Source organism: Accipiter gentilis, chromosome 31 (genome assembly GCF_929443795.1).
Source record: "Accipiter gentilis chromosome 31, bAccGen1.1, whole genome shotgun sequence".
Classification (NCBI taxonomy): domain Eukaryota; kingdom Metazoa; phylum Chordata; class Aves; order Accipitriformes; family Accipitridae; genus Astur; species Astur gentilis.
Genome location: NC_064910.1, coordinates 4,307,896 through 4,328,344, shown reverse-complemented (window position 1 = coordinate 4,328,344; position 20,449 = coordinate 4,307,896). Strand labels below are relative to the sequence as shown.

The 20,449-nt window shown below is 40.2% G+C and overlaps 1 protein-coding gene across 1 annotated transcript in view; it reads left to right on the top strand.

Moving 5' to 3' along the window:
* The first annotated feature begins 16,077 nt into the window (after nucleotides 1-16,077).
* Nucleotides 16,078-20,449, top strand: part of SLC5A7 (solute carrier family 5 member 7) — a 29,105-nt gene continuing 24,733 nt past the window's right edge. The window contains exons 1-2 of the mRNA XM_049834359.1: nucleotides 16,078-16,111; nucleotides 17,102-17,324. Of these exons, the coding sequence (XP_049690316.1) occupies nucleotides 17,147-17,324 (178 nt within the window). The 5' untranslated portion in view covers nucleotides 16,078-16,111; nucleotides 17,102-17,146. The remainder of the gene's footprint in view (nucleotides 16,112-17,101; nucleotides 17,325-20,449) is intronic.

Sequence of the window (20,449 nt, the reverse complement as noted above, 5' to 3'; positions counted from 1 at the left end):
ACTCATACTTTGGCATCACCTCCATATCCCGCAGGTTGGGGTGCTGGGTCCGGTGGTTGCTGAGTACTCCGCTGACTGACCAAGAGAATGGGTAAGGGAATGGCACGTACCCAACACCAACTATCCAGGTACGTTATTTCTGCTTTTTGCCTAGCCTGATAGCAGATGGGAGCAAAGCCAGAGCCAAAGTGGGAGCACGTCTGTCTGAGGGGGGATTCCTTCCCTTCGCTGTGCCCCACGATGGCACCCGTGCCTCTGCCCTGACCCAAGGCAGCTTGCGTGATCACGGTCTGACACATGAGGCATGAGCTCCACGGGCTTAAACAAATAGTAAGCATTCAGTTCCCTGAGTGGTAACATGTTAGTCTGTAAATTATCTATGACACTAAATTGTAAATGATAACTGAAGAGTACATTGTGCTGTGGGTAGTATTTAGGAAAACCATAAATAAACAGCTGACTTTTTTTTTTAATACATCTGTCACCTACATAATGTACTGGTCTAGGGCAGTACAATACCATTTAACTTCATCAAATCAGCTTTCAGTGTTGCAAGCCTGACACATAAAATAAGAATATTTCTGTGGTCTGCGACTCTTCCCTCTGTGCGACTGAACTAGGAATAAATAGAATGAGGAACAAAGCAGGAGGGGGAATGGCCCCTCAGCGTAGGCTGGCTATTGAAGAGTGGGATTCAGTCTAGACATAAAATAAGATTGTCACAAACAATTTCCCCTGAAGCAAAGTAGAAGCAGGGAACCAAAATGTGGCCATTGCTTTTTCTTCATCTGCTGTTATTACAGCACAGCTATGCCCTATTCTGCAATGAGAGGAAATAATATTGTTAGGAGGAGAATCACATAAGGAGGAAAAGAGGAGAGGAGAGGAGAGGAGAGGAGAGGAGAGGAGAGGAGAGGAGAGGAGAGGAGAGGAGAGAAGATGAAAATCTGCTCCATGATCCCTGATGTCCCCAGGTGGGTCTAAATTCTGTGGCAAGAATTGTAGAGGTGCTCTGGGTAACAGAATGGAAATGCCACAGCAACTTCCTTATTATAAAGAAGTAATATATTTCCAGTATTAAATGTGAGCTTTATGAATACATCAAGTGGGACAGGGGGCCTTTTCCATTTCCAAAAGGAAAAATAAATGTTTCTTGTACTTTGGGTCATTATCAGATTTCCAGTTTTAAGCATACCATAGACATTAGTAAAATCTCTGGCACTACAGATAAGTGTTCCTGACTATGGCAAATATGGCAACACATTATTCAATCCTTTCTATACCAAGAAATTTGTTTGCACTGGGTTTACATAACAAGGTTTTAGTAGCAGGTGGGCAATCAAAATCTGATGGCATCAGAAAAGCTGATGACTGCATCAAAGAAACTGCCCTTTTGCCAGAGGAAAAGCTGAAAGTTATAGCAATTGCATGCCCTCCTTTCTGGCACATAAGGAGTTTAGTCAACAGCTTTGAACTCTGGGATAAGCACCTCAACTTAATGTCCTGAGATGATTTTTCATTCACTAATTTGGATGGAGGGAGGCAGAGAAGAGGGTGAAAAGGAGTGTGTGCTGTATAACTTCTGGCAGTGAATGGAAGTGCCTACAGAAAGAGCTTAATCATGTACAATTTCCCTGAAGAGTGAAGGAGACAGAGATCTCAGTAGATGCTCCAGTCCCATCTCTAGAGGAAACCATCTGTCTTCCTTGTTTGTATACATAGCCTAGGAAAAACTCAACTTTTGGCTCAAGTAGCTCTGTCAGACAACTAAATTTGGGTAGCACATTTTCAGCCTTCACCTTCAGTCTTTAGCATTTATCCACTTCATTGGATGAGTTTAGAGCATCCTTCCCATTTCCTGAAGCAGAACTGTTGCTTCAGGCTGTCTGTAGATTCAAGAGGACAATACTGCATTAATTTTTTCTGCAATTGATTTTCGTTGGACTAATAGGAAGAAGAGGTTTCATTCAAAGCAGGACCTTAATCCAAAAGAGGGAGTTTTAAATACTTTTCCTTTAAATACCTCTATCCTATAATGTAAATTTTATTTCTATCTTCTTACTCTATTTTTCCTGGATCAATAGTAGATACCTAAAAAAAATGGGGTAGTTGAACTGAGACATATTTTTCAGCTTTCAGTGTCTCTTGAGTCATTTCATTTGTTTTGACTGAAATTTTTAGTGGAAAGGATGTTGAAAAATTATATAAACTAGTGAAGTATAACCAGCATCCAAGATAGTGAGGAGAATGTAAAGCTAAATTAGTTACGGTCTCATATATAACACTTTTGTCAGAGGCTTATATCCGAGATATAAAATGCACACAAAGAAAGTGTAATGTGTGGGTTTTCGCCATGAGGTTGTATTTCAGTATGAGTGGAAGTATTTGAACAAGTCAGATACTATTTATCATGTGATGGCATATCCTCCAGGCAAGTGTGGGGTTGTGTGGGGCTTCCCAGCAGCCTCCCCACCCCTAGGTATTTAATCCTCCCAAAGACATTGGCACTTCTAGATGCTTTCCCAGTTGCTTGCATACTGCTTAGTGTCAGTGTTCAAGGGCTCTGTTTGGATAAAAACAGGCATGTGTAGTGAATGTGTCTACTTCTGAAGCAGTTACCCTTGTGTCCCTTTTTAACCAATGGTAAAAAATCAGAGTGCAGTTTGTCTTGTCCTTAGCAGATGTCTTCAAAGATTCAGGTGACCTGCACCCTTCACTTCAGGTGAACACACACTTCACTGACCATAAAGGGAGTCTGGAGTGACTAGCTCACATGAAGATGCCTATGATGGTGATGTCTAAAGTTAGGTAAGAAGGCTTGTTTTTTTGTTAAGATTGTCACAGATGAACCACAGCCACTATCTACTGCCACTACAGTACCTGGGTTTGATACAGGCTTTCAACTCACCTAATGGAAAATTTACTTCCCCAGTCATTCTTGGATCAGAATCGTGAGAACTTAATGCTATTGACAAGATTTGGGGTTTGGTTTTGGTTGTGTTTGGGTTTTTGGTTTTTTTTCTTCAAATAAATGCAGTGTCACATGTAAATGCAGCTTTGACATTTCTGTTTTGTGGGAGTCTAGCCCACCTCCTAGTGAGACTGTCCAGTGTTATTCTTCTCCACGGGAAGGGAGGAAGAGAACAAAATAGCCTCTTAATTTGACTAATGTTGTCATCTGATGTTGCTCAGGAAACTTTGCAGTTCAGTTGCCTAGTAGTGGTCTAGTCCATAATAACTGAAAGTTTGTTACCTAACAAGTAGGGGGGTCATGACTAATATGACTTGCTCAGAGATGTTCCCTATTGTTTTTCAAGAGTATCTACAATATGCCAGACTGAAAAACAAGGGAAAATAAAGTCCTATCTGAAAGAGTTAACAGTGTCAGAGTAGTTTCTTTAGCTGGTAAAGCGCGATTGACTTCATTTTTCACTGCAGTGTATATTCTGAGGTCTTAGAACTCACGAGACCTTCACATGCAGCAATCTTTCTCTCCTGGCTCCCAACACACGGGTTATCTGGGTGCCTGGACCTGGTCTGTGATGCCAGGGATAGGCTAAGATTTGCTTTAGGCCCCCAGTCCCTTGGGAGACTTTGGCCATTCCATGGGCTCGTGTCCCAGCCCCGCCGCCTCTGTCCATGGTGCTGATCGCCGCCCACCCGCCCGCTGCCTGCGGGGGGCGGGGCAAGTAAAAATAATAGTCTTACTGGAAAGTCAGGGAAATTATGGGGTTACAAAATGTACAAATTCATTAAAATAATCGATATTAACCCTTATAAATACAAGAATTTATAATTACCATGATGCTTAATAATTAATACGGTAGTATAAGTATCAACGTAATCCCTTGTGCCAATTTGTATGTCTCGGAATTCCAGCACAAATTTGTATGTCTCGGAATTCCAGCACAAAATCCATCTACAAACTACAAAAACAAGTTAAAAAAATGAGGAAAATTCATGAACAAAGATAAATATGTGCCTTTCAGTTTTCTTCCATACGCTGGTATTTTTGATTACCCTAAGCAGAGAGGGAGAGATTGCATTTCAAATGCTTATATGCAAATGTATTTTAAAACAGTATACAGCCATAAAGCACATATATTGAAACACTAAGTCAGAGTCAGGAGGCAAGTGGGAAGAGCTACTGAGTTTCCGAAGAGCCCATCTTTTGTTGCGATGTTTCACCAGTTTTGTGTGTAAAAGCCTTCTTTTTATATTGTTTGAAAGTTACTTCAGGTTTGCTATCTTCTGCTAAAGCACACAAGGTCTTTTTCTTGTTCTCATTACGTCTAACAGCTGCAGGATGGATAGCCCGTATACCACAGGGTATGTAATAAATAATGAATCACTTTGAAACACTGCTTTCATGAAAAGTCACATACAAATATGATGTTTACTTGTAATTTGTTTAAGTTATAAAAACACTAGCTGAAAGGGTGACTTCTCAATAAATCTGCTGGAGTACTGGGTAATGGAGCCTAGCTTCTTTTCTTTTCTTATGTTTTAATTTTTCACCTCAGCTAATTTATGAGCCCTTTCCAAAATCATGCTCCAAAGCACATTTTTAGCAAATTCCCCAAGTGAAATGCATCTATGGAATTGTCACTGGGTTCACTTCAATTTTTAATATCGTTTTCTCCCAGCTTCAATTTCAATGAACAACAAATCATAGAAAAATACCAGCTTTCATGCTATTTGCATTTGCTTCCCAAATGTGTCAAAGCACTAATACCTTAAGGATTCATTCACAAATGTGAGCTTAGTTATTTATATTTTTCATAAATAAAGCAATAGAAGTAATTATTCTCATTAAAAATGGACTGAATTAAAACTGCCAAAGAAAGTTGTTCTGACAGTGTCGGTTGCACCACTGCTTTAGTAACAACTACATATTTTAAACTACTTAAGCTTCTTACAGATCCACAAAGAAGTTTTGCAAGACTCTGAAAGCTTCCTTCTTTCTGGGCCTGCTATGACCCAGGTCTGCAGAAACCACAGATCTTAAAAGGTTGTGTGCTCCTTTATGACTATGAAGTGTGGGCTTTTGACACACAGAACGCAGAACACCTTTGCAAACAGTACCAAAAGCCCAAGAAGGTAAGTAGCTGTAGGTACAAGGTTTTCTGGCCAACATTGGCCATTCCAATTCCAAGGTCCTCTTTCAAAATCCTTCTTGCTGATTAAAATCATCCAAATCAGATGCTCTTTTATCAAGTATCTCTGTCTCACAACCTGGAATGTTTTTTGCCATTTACACTATACTTTGCAAACTGTAATAAATAAAGAATTCTGTAATGAATCTGTGGCATTTGGGGACTCAATTTTATTTCTCTAATTAACCATTTTTTTACATCCTGATCCAAATTTCACTGCAATCCGTTACAGTAATTCTGCCAGGCACTGGAGCAGTCCCCCTGAATTGGGATTATGGATTTATTGATACTCAGAAGCTACAAGAGTGTCCTGGTTTTGGCTGGAATAAAGTTAATTTTCTTCTTAGTAACTGGTATAGTGCTGTGTTTTGTATTTAGTGTGAGAAGAATGTTGATACCACACTGAAGTTTTCAGTTGTTGCTGAGCAATGTTTATACTAAGTAAAGGACTTTTCAGCTTCTCACACTGCCCTGCCATGGAGGTTGGGAGTGCACAAGAAGTTGGGAGGGGACACAGCCAGGACGGCTGACCCAAATGAGCCAAAGGGGGGTATTCCATACCATATGATGTCATGCCCAGTATATAAACTGGGGGGAGTTGGCTGGGGGGGACCGTGGCTCGGGCACTGGCTGGGTACCGGTCAGCAGATGGTGAGCAATTGTATTGTGCGGCTCTTGTTTTGTATATTCTATTATTGTTGTTGTTGTTATTTTCCCTTCCTTTTCTGTCCTATTAAACTGTCTTAACTCAACGTATGTGTTTTACTTTTTTTTCCCTGATTCTCTTCCCATCCCAGTGGGTGGGGGGGGAGTGAGCAAGCAGCTGGGTGATGCTTAATTGCCAGCCGGGGTTATACCACAACAAAGAGACATTATTCACAATTTTATCAAAATGGATTTGTGTGCCAAACGCTTTCTGACTGCATTTACAGTACAAATGCTTTAGATCAGAGAAACACAGAAACAAAAAAGTGCTTTTTGGATGAAAGCATTCTTACACAAAAGAGGAGCTAAGACATTTTTGTCCACAGTCAAGAACTTTTCACTGAGGTATTTTATAGCTTTGACTTATCAGTTTCAAAACAGCTGTAGGTGCTGAGGTTCTGATTTAAAGAGTTTTGTAAACCTGTTAGTGGAACCACTGAAATCCACCAGATTAGCCTGATTACCAATTAGTTATCCATAGGAGGACCTGAATTACTGAAAGCAAAGCCCAGCCACTATATAGTGGCAATGGACATCAAAACACAGAAATAATATGTTTTAAATAGATTTCATTACAGATACAGTAAACGTGATGTTTGTATGTAAGCAGCAATGACTGAAACAAATGACAAAGTGATAAACACAAAAGAAAGAACTGGTTTGTGTCAAATACATCTGTGTACAAGGCAGTGTCTATGCACAGGCAGTGTCTAAGTTTCACTGAAGCCCTTTACTGAGAAAAATATTTTTATATTGTATCATTAAAAACACCAAGGTTATGATGTTAATCCAGTTGTCTCCCCATTCCATTCCAAATCCTTTAAAATTACTGTTTGATTTTAAAAAAACCCACTTTTTTCTTGAAGTTAGAGGTGTTGTTTAAATCCCATCCATTTCAGTAAACTTGTTCTAAACCAAGCAGAAATACTCCAGTCAACTTCAACCAAGTGTTATGGTACTGTGTTAGACAACATTTATGAATGTGCATTAGTAAACAAAAAAAATACAAACCAGTGCACTTCTCCCGTGAAGTCTGAGGTCACTCAGCAGTCCTAAAATAATAACTTGTGGCTAAAAAGGACTGTCCTGGTGAAACCAGGCAGTATTTCAGGCCAGAAGTATTGGCTTTGTGAATCTTGTCATTAAATGTGCAGGTGTTCCAATTTGACAATTTCACATAAATTCAGGACATCTTTAATGAGATTTAACTACTGTAGACCATGCAGTTAAACAGTATCTTTATAAACTCCTATGTATTCTGCCTAATATTATTACTAACCCCCCTCAAAAACCCACCACATTTCCTTCACATTGCTCCAAGGATATATCTACTGTGATATTATTTTCCCACACTGATTACAAACCCGGTTTACAGATTCCTGGTAGAAGTAGATGTGCTTATAAAATCATCTCCTATCAGTTGAAGGTGATGTGAAGAATGACTTCAGAGGGGATAAAATCAGAATTATTTTACTGTTTGTTTTCATTTTGGCTGCAAATACTATTTTAAGTTGTCTGGCTTAACAGTAGTGAAATGATACCTTTTCCATTTTTATTTAGACAGATGATTTAATTTGAAAAGACCAAATTGCATTTCTCATAGTTCACTTATAAATTAGATCACAGAATTCAGAAAACAGCTCTGAATTGTGCCCTGATGACTGTATGCAGCTCATTGGCTACTGAGAAGCTGACACATTTTTTTTTTCAGTATAAGTGGCTTTTACAGTAAGGATTACTATTTTGGTTCTCCTCTGTTCGACCATGCACTTTGTCTTGTGCGTGCTTTTTAAGACATCAGTAAGTAAGTACATACTTTAATTTTCCTGAAAGAATGGAGCAGTGGAGCAAGTGAGCCGATATGGATGTTTGAAGAGAAACTGGGTAACTCTGAAGACAGAATAAATTTCAAACCCCTGCAGAAGATAAGTCTTATGTTTACTCTGAAAGCTTTAGAAGTGCAAAGAAGCACAGAGATATTATGGCTTAATGGGTTACTGCCTGTCAATGACTGACTATCTACGTATGCCTCACTTTCATTGCCTCATTTTCACTGTGAAACAAAACATGCTAGCTTAAATCATATTCTGTGTGACTTTCACAACAAGCTAGGCAGGTATAGACTTTATTTAGATTCCTGTAACTATTATACAGAAGATCCATAAATTGTTCTGGCAAGAGTTGTATTAAAAACTAATTTAAAGCTGATATATTTTTTTTCTCTCTCAGTATTCTGAAATTGGCTGACACTAGTTTCAACTTTTTCATTATTACAGACCATGCACATAGCAACAGATGAAATCCGTGCCCAGATAGGGTTATCCATCTGACTTATGTTGCATGGATATTTCAGCTATACTACTCAAAAGTTACTGCTATTTAAAAAAAAAAGGGTTGATTTATCTAATCCTAAAATCCTCACAGAATCCAATCAATATTTTCAGATTTTCCCTCACGTAATCATTGATTCTTTAGACAAAGCGTATAAACATGAGTGAAGAGAAAGTGAGTCCAAATAGCACCAGCTTTTGATATATCAGTCTACCCAGTGCCATAGAGAAAATGGTTTTATACGGGTTAGGATTAGTTACTGGCAGCGATGCCTGGAAGACGAGTTTTTCACGCTGCCCTCACTAGATGTTTCCAAGGAAATTCCCATGGTTAAATCTCAATGGGATTTTATTCAATTTTTTTTACCTGTTCCTACTTGATCAAAACTATGCACTGAAAATGATCACAGGGTTCATTTAAACATATCTATAGTAAGAACATAAGCACCATGTCTATTAATAATGGTAACATTTAAAGTAAAATTTATACAGTATCTTCGGCTCAGTTAACAAAATACAATTTCTGCGTGGTTTCATTTAGTGCTTAACATTTTTACCATTTTTTTTTTTGCTTTTAATTCTGTTTGCTTTCTGATTTCTTAGTAGAGGGTGGTATCCATGGATCTATAAAAGATATATTGCTCAGGTGAAGTTCATAATGAGAAAGAACCGGTGATGAGAGGCTTTACCAAAACTTTTCACAGAGTTCCTGTAAAGGCTGAAGTCCTGTTAGAGCAAAGATCGAAGCAGCATGAAGCTGGGTGGGTGGTTTTTTTCAGGGAAGTACAGAAGCACTTTTTTCTAAATTCCCCTAAAACTGCCTTTGTAAAGATCTCTTCCATGCTATCACCAAAAAAATCCTCTCCTAAACTAAATTTGAAAACTTAATGTCTTGAAATACTTTCTCATTCCTACTTTTTTTTTTTTTTTTTTTTCCTGCGACAGCAACAGGAAATTGGCTGGTAAATAACGGACGATTTGAATTCAGACAGAGTAACCTACAGCCCTCGCGACTGGCACTGCAGAGCAAAGTAGCAGAGTGTAAACAACAACTGAGACTGGCTTAAACTCACCTGCTAGTTTTTGTTTTTTCTGGCATCCCTTCCAGTTCAAAGCCAAATTTAGGACTACGAGCCATCTTCAGCATGGGTTAAGAATATTCACATAGTCGGTAGGAGCTCCAGAAGTGTTTCAGAAACTTCTCTCCCTCCTTTGCTCTCCCTCTTTGCTGTGATATGGCACTTGACCGTCTCCAAGGTGTGCAGACAGACCTGTGGCCCCCTTCTGCATCAGTTCACTCATGACTTTGTGACTTTATTTTCCAGGGTAAAGCTCTGGCACCCTCCACTCTCCACGCTCCTCTTTTCAGCTTTGGGTTATATTTGGATTTCTGTTTCCCGTGGGGATGTGAAGTACTAATGTGGTTTCAAGGCCATAATGCCCATGCAGGCATGGTCCTTGCCCTCTTGGGTATGTGATTGGGCACTGACACACTGTAAGTCGTCGTACAAGGCAAATTAAAAGTGGCAGAAATGCTAGCCTAACTGAGGGTGTTCCTATGCCAACTGTCCACCAGTTCAAAGGCCTTTTGCTGTAAGTTTGATAAATGGTGGGTCTCCGTTCAGACAGATTTATTGCTCAGGGATAGATTTCCCCAGAAATTCAATAAGCATTTCAATCAGCTAAAGCTCATTTAGTTCAAGGCATGCCCAAGAAAGGTGGATCCTTGGTTTGTCTATTCCCCTTTGTTGGTCCTAACTTGCCATCTTTTTCAAAAATCAAAAGAAGACAAGCATTACTTCCGAATAGCTTGCCAAATAGTTATTTTGCATTATGTCCTAGATTAAGAATCACTAATTTGCATTATAGTTTTATTTTGTTACAGTTATTTCGTTTTGCTTACTTCTCATGTTGTTCAGTGATGCTGATCAACAATGCAGAAAAGCCTAAAGGAAAACATGTAGTTTCTGCATCAGGGTCTTCACGTTACAATACATTTGTGTAGCACTTATTGCAATGGAGCTTTGATGTGACTGGCTTCTGGGAACAACTGGCAATGTCAATATTAAATAATGACAATAATACCCGACTTCCTCACTTGCTTCATTTTAATCATACGCTTAGTATAATTCAGATATAGCAGGTCACCATAAAGCAGTGTATGTTTTTTATCTGATTCACTCTTATTTACACTAAACAGGAACAATGCAATACAGCTGGTGTCGGAGAATGAAAAAATTGAACACATTCTATTTTCTCTTTCAAACCCTTAATTTCAAAATTTTTATGACAGCTTTCATACAACAGGTGTTGAAAAGCTAGTTCAGTTCAGGTTGCCTGAAATTTCTCACAATAAAAGCCTTACTTTTAATTGCATACAACTTTGCCAGGCATCAGGCTACCAGCTGAAATTTTTCACACCAGATGTCTGACTTCTAGATTGAATATTGATTTTCTTTTCTTCAGCATTTCAGCAAAAACAATATCAGTTGCTTCTGAGATTTGCGTAAACATTGAATAAAGCAGCAAGAGAACTTGACTGGAGCTATATTCTAAGTATATAAATCTGTACAAAAATGCCATCATCTATTCCCTTAGTGAGCTCTGTAGGTAAAATTATCTGTATTTGTGAAGCACTAATACTCTGCACTGCAGAAATACCTGGAGAAAATCACCAGTTTTGTTTTCATTGCAAAGTTTGAATAAAGTGTAATGTGGAAGGCCACATGATTAATGAGGAAGATAAATGGAAATAGTGAAGATTTACTCTTACTGAAGGACAGACATCTCAGGGAAATAGTAGTGCGTGATCATACAGTTAAAGCCTATCATAAAAAGTACGTGGAGCAGAGAACTGCACTAAGATTTCACACACAGTCTTAACTCTGTTTTTCTTATATTTTTAAGTACTAAACTTTACAGTCTTTTTTTTTTTTTTTTTTTTTAATACTGTAGACTGACAGAAACTGTGGCTCACAGTATTAAACAATATGTCACGTGTAGTATTTGCCACAGTAGGAAACAAAGAACTGTTTCTTTGACATTTTATCCAGTTTACTATCAAAAGAGTCGCATCAGTGATCTACACTGTCTGGAATCCTGAACGCCGAAAGCTCAGAACCGCAGCTGTATCTGTGTCTTCCCGCAAGGTAACCAGGGACGGTTAATACCTCTCAAATGTATCTTCCAAAAGAGTTCTCATCCAGGTGGTTTTTCTGAACTGTTGAGCAAATGGATGCATAATTTCTTTGGGGACTTCATGGTTAATAAAGAAACTGCAGAGGGAATCTAAGATGGATACTATCCCAAAACCCACAAACTGATCAAGAGGCCCTTTTTTAGAATAATTCTAACATAAACCTTTCTGTAGCATCTGTCTCTGGAAAGTTTTTATTACAGACCTTAAAGTAAGCTGTAGTAAAGGCTTTCATACTAAGGGAATGCTCATCAACCCTGCCTTTTTCTTTTTTTTTTTAATGGAAGCTGATTTTTTTTTTAAGTAACCCTGTAATCCAATCTTATAAAATGCATAATTACACCATGCAAATTTTAAAGCATAGAAATCTATCAGAAAATAGAATTTTACCTCAAAGGTATATTTAGCCAGATAGATATTTATTCCTTAGAGGTTTTACATCATGACTTAAACCTGTGGCTTCTCAAACACTGTGAATTACAATCTTTGACATAGATGTTCACTGGGGTTAGACTTCAGCTTCTGTCCCTCACATTTCCTATCATTCAGACTCCTCTGAAAGACCAACTAGCAGGAAACATTAAGAAAAAGAAACTGGGTGGCAGTTTAGCCTAACTGGCCCTAAACAAATGTTTCTATTTTGATCAGCTCCATGAGTTGTATCCAGCCTGACCTTTTTCTAAGCAAAGACTCAGTGATGGACATAGGTTTAAAATGCAAAAATCTTTACTGTTACCAAGAGGGAGTTCAAATAACTATATGCAGGTTCAAGAAATCTTTGGAAATATTGTAACATCTTTGCTTAAAAAAATGACAAATATTGTACATGAAAGCTAACTTCCATCATTTCCACAAAATAGCTGCGTAAAGAAATTAAGGAGGAAAGGGCACCACATATAGCTGCAGAGCAAGGAATGATCGGAAAAGTAAAAGCTCAAGTTAAGCCATCTAATTTGGGATGAAAACCAGTTCTGAAACAATCTGAGTAGGGACCTCTACCTTCAGCCTTCTGCTCCTTGATAGGTATCCTGCCTCTGCACAAACTCTCCAAGAAAAATATCCAAAGGATTTGACTGTCACTGAAATAAGCATTCCTTTTAGTATTTGAAAAATTGCCACAAAAAAAAGAAAGAGGACTTGAGGCCAGTTTCTGTCAGTGGAGTAAATCTCAAGTGCATTCAGCAACTTAGTTTGAGTTTGCACTGTGGCTAATTAAAGGAAAACCTGACCCTTCATCAGTGTTTCATAAAGCCTATAAGGTAAAATTAAGAGCCGGATAGCCCAGTGCGGGATGAGCCTTTGGAAGCTTGCAGCAGGCAGGAGTGAGGATGCAGGGTTATTTGCAAAACTTTATTTGCCAAGGCACCAGTATTCATCGGATTACTCTGTAGCCCTTCGTACAGATTGATCTAACTTAACCTAAAATGAAAGAGCAGTAAGGGATCTTCTGTCGACCCACCCTACCCGCCAAGTCCGGACTGCCGCACCATGGGGTTATCAACCCTACGACTGTCTCTGTTCAGGGCCAGACTTCTACGAGAGGCAGCCCATGGTGACGGGCAGCCACGAACCACCACCAAGGATAGAAAAACTTGAACACGTAAGTTCAAGGTGAGTAAATGCAGGCTTCTGTGCCAACTTACTATGAAAACTATGTTTTAAGGTTTCTTTTTTGAACAGCATGTTTTCAAGCTATTTTCTTTAAAAAAAAGAAAATTATGTTCAAATGAAGAATAATTGTTTTAGAAGCCACAAACTGCCAATAGAGTACCTCTTTCCTGGAAAAGATGAGCTCAGTTCTAAGCATTTTGATAGCAGAAGTAATTCTCCTTGGGAATGTGGTCAGATCTAGTCCGGAATCTGCCTTGCAGTTGCAATCAGTATCTCTAGCATCACAGCGCATCTTTTCCCAAGACCCATAAAATTTACTGGTCCTCATTTGTGCACACCCTCAGACACCATGAGAAACGAGTTTTGGGTATGGCTGTGGTTGATGGATGCTGTTGGGGTGCAGCCGGCAGAATGCACACAGGGATCTAGTGTGGCAGGGTCCTTTCCCAAGGGAAAGCACTGGAAAACTACCTGAAATAGTAATAGTGGATGAGCAAAGAAGGGATAGTACATTATCAAATCAGCTAATGTTCACACTTCACTAAAATTATTGTCTCGGTCTTTCCCAGCTACATCCAGGTGAAGGCAGCTTCAAAACTCAAAGCCGTATCAGCTGAAGCAACCTATAGCTTAAATGAATATCTTATGAGAGAACGTATGGTTTCACTTATTTGTGGTTAAGTAATTACAGGAGTAGATACATGTGTAAGGTAAAATTTGGCCAGTGCAGTTGTTTTGTTGGGTGGAAGGTTGCAAACCATTCCCGAGTACCAAAGAGACAAAACTTGTCAAAAGAGGCTATGCAAATCAAAAATAATAAATTTTCAGGATTCATTTTAATGAATTTCAGTAAAAAAAAATTTAATTTATTTCTAGACATGAAAAACACAGTTTCCCCACTACAGTGCCATAAACAGGTGCTAATGATGCCCACTAAGGACAGCAGGAATTTGTTATAGTCCTCAGTGAAGACCAAAATTGGGATTTAATTTAAGGATTAATCTGAATGTTGTGGTTTAAGTCCATGTATTGCAGGTGCTCTGGAGCTTCACCCTTTTCTAGGGCATGGGTTTAAGCCCAGCTGGCAACTAGGCACCATGCAGCCACTCGCTCCCTCCCCCCCACTCCAGTGGAGAAAAAAAAGAAAAAAAAAGTAAAACTCACATGTTGAGATAAGAATGATTTAATAACTAAAGTAAAATAAAATGTAATGCTAACAATAATAATAATAAAAAAACATAGTAATAGTAATAATAGTAATGAAAAGGAATATAATGTTTTGGGGTTTTTTTAAAAGGAAAAACCAGACTAAAATGTAATTAAAACTTTCTGTGAATTTCATTTAACATCCATTTTAGCATCCAAGCATTTCCTATTACATTTTAATTGCTGGAACTTGTTTATTTATTCCTAATTGAAAAACCCTCAACATTGTTTCCAAGGTCTCCGACTTCTACTTACTATTTAGATTGTATTTACTTATGACAGGATTTCTGTTTAGAAGGCGCCTTGATGCTCGCCTGTGTCTAAAATGTGTCTCCGCTGCCTTTTACTGGGAGGAAGTTTTGACTGCAATCTCCCAAAGCAAACATTGCATCACTCAACAACCCCTGGGACCGGCTGACAAAAATCATAACATTTCTAACCTTTAATTCTTTGGCCACCTTTATTTAGACTTCTTCAACCAAGCCCAGGGACTTGAAAGCAGTATTACGCACACGATTTACGAGCGTGCGATCGTAATTTATTGCACATAATGGACGTAATAAATGGCTGGGGCTAACATGCTACTTGGTGTGATGTGCTCAGCGGTCGGTGAGCAGGCAGCCGAAGCCTTTCTGCTGGCCAGGCAGTTGGCAAACAGGAGGAAAGTGCCAGCCCTTGGGTCGTTCCTTGCAGTGGGACGAGCTTTGCTGATTTGCCACCGTCCTCCTGGTTGTTCTTACATCTTCCCACGTTGCGTTTTCCTCTTGAGTCTAGGATGGGTTTCTATTTTCTGCTTTACATTAGTTCTTTTACCAGTCTCAGTTCTGCACTCCTGTGGGCTTTTTATTTCTACTTTTCTATCCTTCATGAGCCAATGGCCCACGTTAGCTGCCTCTCAAGAGCGGGCAGTGCCTGCTACAGCTCAGCACCATCTTCCCTTTGTAAAAACTGGGGCAAGGGCACGTGTGGGTCCTCTTTGCACGTGTACCCTTATTCTCAGCACATCGAGGCTCATTGTCAAGCATCATTTGGAGACAGAGAGCAAGAGTCCTTTCACGGCAAAGCCGATACTACCATAGCTGGGCAGGTGAGGTTTAGAAGAGGCATGGCAAAAAAAAAGGGAGAGCCCCGAGAACTAGCCACCCCGCAGCTGGGGAATTTGGCTGCACGTTCAAACAGGTTTGGAAGGGAGCTGTGGGGAAAGGTGGTCCTGCCCAGCCCCACGCAGCCGTGCCTTGGCTTGGTGCTTGCCCAGCACCTTGCTTGCCCTTGGTTAGGCCCAAGGCTGGGGCAGGATGGGTGCCAGGGAGGGCACGGATTGAGCAGAGCTCCCCTTCCCGCTCCCACCTCCGCTCTCCCCCCTTCCTCCAGCTCTTTCTTTTCGTCCTCATCCCTGTCGGTTTGGCATGATCCCGTTCCCTCCTTTCTCCCCCCTCATTCCCTTTTGTTTTCTCCCCCCGATTTTACTTCCTAACCCTGTTCCCTTGCCATGACACGACAATCCCTCTCCCTTGACTCATCCTTACATCCCCCCGACGTCCCCCAGCCCTCTGACGTCTTTCCCCCTTCCTCCCCCCCAGCTCTGACGGACACAGTCCTCTCACCCCACTCAACCCTCCTCCTTTATAAAGGGATTTTCCTCTTTTTTTTTTTTTTTTTCCCCCTATCCACGATCTCCCCCCCCCCCCCCTTCCCCTATCGCAGCCTTCACCGCTCCGCCAAGAGAGACGATCCTGCCTTTTGCTCTTTTTCCCCGAACGGCAAAACCCCACGACGGGAACAAACCCCCCCACCACCACCTCAACCCTGAACTCCCCCCCCCCCACACCCCACACCCCCCACCCCCAAAACCCGGGATGGGCGACCGTGCCCCGGGGGCTGCTGGCCAACGCGGCTGCGGAGCGCAGGTGGGGCGGCGAGCGCGGAGCCTGGGGGGTGGTGGTGGGGTGGGGGGGGGACACACGGGACCCCCATCGTGGGTGCCGGGAGGGGGGTCCGCGGCCGCGCAGAGATACGCGGTGCCTCCACGGAGCGCGTCTGCTCTTCCCCCCCCCCCCCCCCCCCCGCGGTAGGTAGCGCTGGGTCCGCGCAAAGCTCCGCGTAAATCTTGGTGAGGGATTTTTTTTTTGGGGGGGGGGGGGGGGTGTCTGGGAGGGGGGAAGGTTGGGGATGGAGGAACCGCTGCTGTTGTCGGCCAGGAGTTTTTTTCTTCTATCCGCCCCGGCTTGTAGTTCTCGTGGCTCCAAAATTTGGGGGGGGGGGGGGGGGGTTTCGACGGGTTTTGAGTTGGGCGGTCAGTTCTCGGGTGGAGGGTGGGAGCGGATGGGTGCGTTTCATGTTGGACGGTTAAACGGTGCAGAAAAAAAAAAGATTTTTAAATGCGGGAGGGGATAGAAAGAGGAAAGGAGGGCATTCCGACACAAAGACTTAAAAGATGTGTTTTGCTGGCGGAGCTATCACTTATCCACAGTTCTCACACAACTTAAAACAGTTCTGTGGGTTGACTTCTAACTAAATAGAGACTTTGGTAACAGCCCACATGGCCAAGATTTTCTCTCCTGTTCCACGTACCAAACTATTTCTTGACTGAAGAGCTCCCAGACACCGGGGACCTGGTGACACTAAAATAATTCTGTGCTCAGTAATTGATTTGTAAGAAAGACCTGCATAGCTTTCAGCCACATCATTCATTTCCCATCGTAATCACAGGTTACAATTATTGGTTGTTGCTCCACAGGCATTTTAATTGGCATGTAAACTTATTTTCAATTACATCCGAAACACTCATTTCATAAATTCACCAGAACAGTCCTTTGCACGGTGTCCTTTGCACACTGACTCTAAAAAGCATCTTACCAGGTTTGCTAACAGCAGCCGTATCGCTGCATTCTCTCCAGAGCTCTTAATGAAATAGCAATCAAAGAAACAGTCGGGACTTCAACATGGCTTTCCATGTGGAGGGGCTGGTGGCCATAGTTGTATTCTACCTGGCTATCCTGGCAGTGGGGATATGGGCTGCTTGGAAAACCAAGAACAGCGGCAGCGAAGGAGATCGGAGCGAAGCTATTATAGTCGGTGGAAGAGACATTGGCTTGCTAGTTGGTGGATTTACAATGACCGGTATGTAAAAAATCACTTTTATTTTTTTTGTTAACCAGCGTATAACTTGTCAGTTTTCTGTCTGAATGAAGAAGTGTAATCTGCACGTTGAATAATGCAAAATGGAGAAAATATATATACTTTATTTCCAATTGCTGCTAACATTGTATAGTGAACAGCCAAATGTAAGATCTGTATAAAAACAACAAATATTTTAAAATCATACAGGAAGAATATATATTTCTTATTCATTGCTTTCATATTCATCTGTAGATCAGATATGTTTGGGACAGAAGTATAGAATTTATATAGATTGACAAGAAATGCAGTTTTAAAATAACTGCTATTGTTGTTAAAGCCATCCAAATTGGTGAGTTATTTTTGTTTAATCTGAGTAAAACAAAGTTTATATGCAAAACAATGGGGGGGGGGGGGGGGGTGCAGCAGCAAGTTTCTAAAAGAAAACTGGCATAAATCCAAACTTGTAATTCCACTGCTTTCAGCAAACTTATTCTGTGAATTCTTTTAGCTTCTTTTACAGCAGGCTGACAAAATAATACATTACTATCAATAGTAGAATCAGTAGGAAAAGCCTGGGTGAAGGACAAGTTCTTCACTAATTTGTAAGCAGTGCTGTGTGACTCCCAGAGCCAGTCAAAGCAGGTGTCTTACCTGGGTAAACAAGATATTCACAATATTGTCCAAAATCTCAAGTCTTACAGCTAACATATGGGATAGGAACAAAAATGCATTAAAAGAAGAGTGAATTGGCCCACCGTTTTTATTTAAGCAATTTAATTTTTAAATATGCCTCTTCTTTTTTTTTTTTTAAATTCTAAATCCTATTCAGGCAGAGCCCCTTCAATTACTAAATTGGATTTATCAGGTTATATTTATGTTTTGCTGGTTTGCCCTGTTCTTTTCTCACTGTTATCTAATAAGGATAAGACACATAAAAACTTGGGCCAAATTTCTGTGTTCTTGAATCAAGAAAAATTCCGATCCCCTTGCAAAGGCATTTTGCTCATTCAAAGACTGAATATTTGGATATTGAGTAAAGAATGTTTGTAAAAGTCAATAAAGTTTGAATCCAGGCAGACGTTCTACTTTTAGCACTTTGCTATAATTTACTCTATCACATACCCATTGGCTACTGAAGCATCAGATATGACAAGATTCTGCTTATAACAAAAGCTGGTTTGGTTGCTTTCTGCTGAATGAAATGTTTTCAAGAGTACTGAAACTGGAATATTTTGCAGAGATATTGCTTGCCACAAAACCGTAATCATTACATCAGGGGAGTGGAGACAAAACAAGACATTCCCCACGTGAGTGGTTATGACTAAAACAGCTTTGCCTGTGGAAGAAGACACAAATTCTGGTCTCCTTAATCCCATTTTACAGGAATATTTTTCATAACAGCCGAAGCAGAGATGAGACTTGAACTGGGGCTTCCTATATTGCAGGCAGTATCTATAACCACCACAATTCCCACCCACGTACGCTCGTCCCATTTCATGCAAGCTCGAGAGGTGGCATAGTATATCAGCTCTGCGGTACGACATCAAACTGATCCTAAAGCCTTTGTGCGGCTAAAACACTCATGAATTTTATACTGTCAGGGTTCACATACTTTCTCACTTCTGCCTTCTGTAAATATGGCAGTTAAAGCTGGAGGTGGCGAGTAAATTACACTTTCAGTTTTGGGGAACCATGCCTGGCACAAGAAGTTAGGTGTGGGCACAAGTCTACTGAGTCAGGGGTTAGTCTGAGTTTCGTCTCGGTGAGGGTGGTTGGGATACTTTGTAAAGCCATAACAAAATGATCGCGAAGGCAAGCTGATCAAAATCCACATTAATTTTTACTAAATGGTCACATTATTCAAGGGCATATTTGCTTCTTTAAAAATAATAGATGCAGATTTTGCACCTCATAGCCATGCCTCCAGGGATATATGGCTATTCCAACATAGGCTTTATATTTTACAGATTTAATTGACTAAATATGAATTAAAAAGCAAAGCCTGCCCCATAAAAGGAAAATAAGAAATTTTTAAAGATCTTCAGAAAGGATATTGTTAGTATGGACATGAAGTACTTTGGGTTATGAGATAAGACCTAATTCTGTCTTTCTTGCCCGAGACAAACACTACCACGTTCCATAGCTATTGGCTATAAAAATGGTAGCAGTTTGGGGGCTACTTGGTGGGGTGACAGAACTCAGCCTATAAATTTAAAATCAAATTCAGGGCACAAGCATCGTGACTTCACAGGGACAGACTCAAGATTCCTATGTAATTATAGCTGATTTTCTTAATGGCATTTAAAAGCCTTAAAACCAGAGCACTCCTTACAAATAACGGCTGTGGACATACTTGGATGTATATGATGATCCTGAAGAAGCAGCTGTATCAACTAACTGCTGAAACGCCGAAGGCTGAGTGTGTCTGCAATTAGCAAAATCGGAAGAGTGGGAAGCTTCAGTTGGGGATGGATCACAGCAGCTCATGCCTTTAATCTGTGTATCATTTTTACTTAATTATAGTTAAAACGTTGCATTAAATATTAGCATTCCTTAATTTGTGTGGGTGAAATTCTTAGGAAGTGGTATCTGCAACAAACTTGAGTCTATTCTGATTTTGGTGACTGAGCTTAAACCCCAAAGGAAATATTTGAGATGACATAATAAACTGCTTACAAATACAACTAAAAAGGTAGTCATTATTGATGTTATTTCTTCATTTTAGTTGGATGGAGCTACGTATCCTTCCATAAGAAAAAAAAAAAAAAGAATATTACAAAATTCTATTTTTCTGTAATCCTTAGGTCAGGATTTTCATTTTACAGAACTTGATGGCTTGAGTCAATAATTTGAGTGGTCAGACAAGGGATCATTCACAAAGAAGTGCCAAAAAATCTGATTTTCTAATATATATCAATATATATGAAGAACTCTGAGATTAATTTCTGTGTTCCTCATATGAACTAGGAGCAGAATTGCACTCCATATCCTTAATATTTGTCTGATCACTTTTTAGGGTGCATGTTTTAAATGGATGTTGATATTTGCTGCATTTTTTGCCCCTTCAGACGGCAGGCAAGGAGAGGATTAAAATAGATTACCACATGAGTGTTTCCATAGATTAC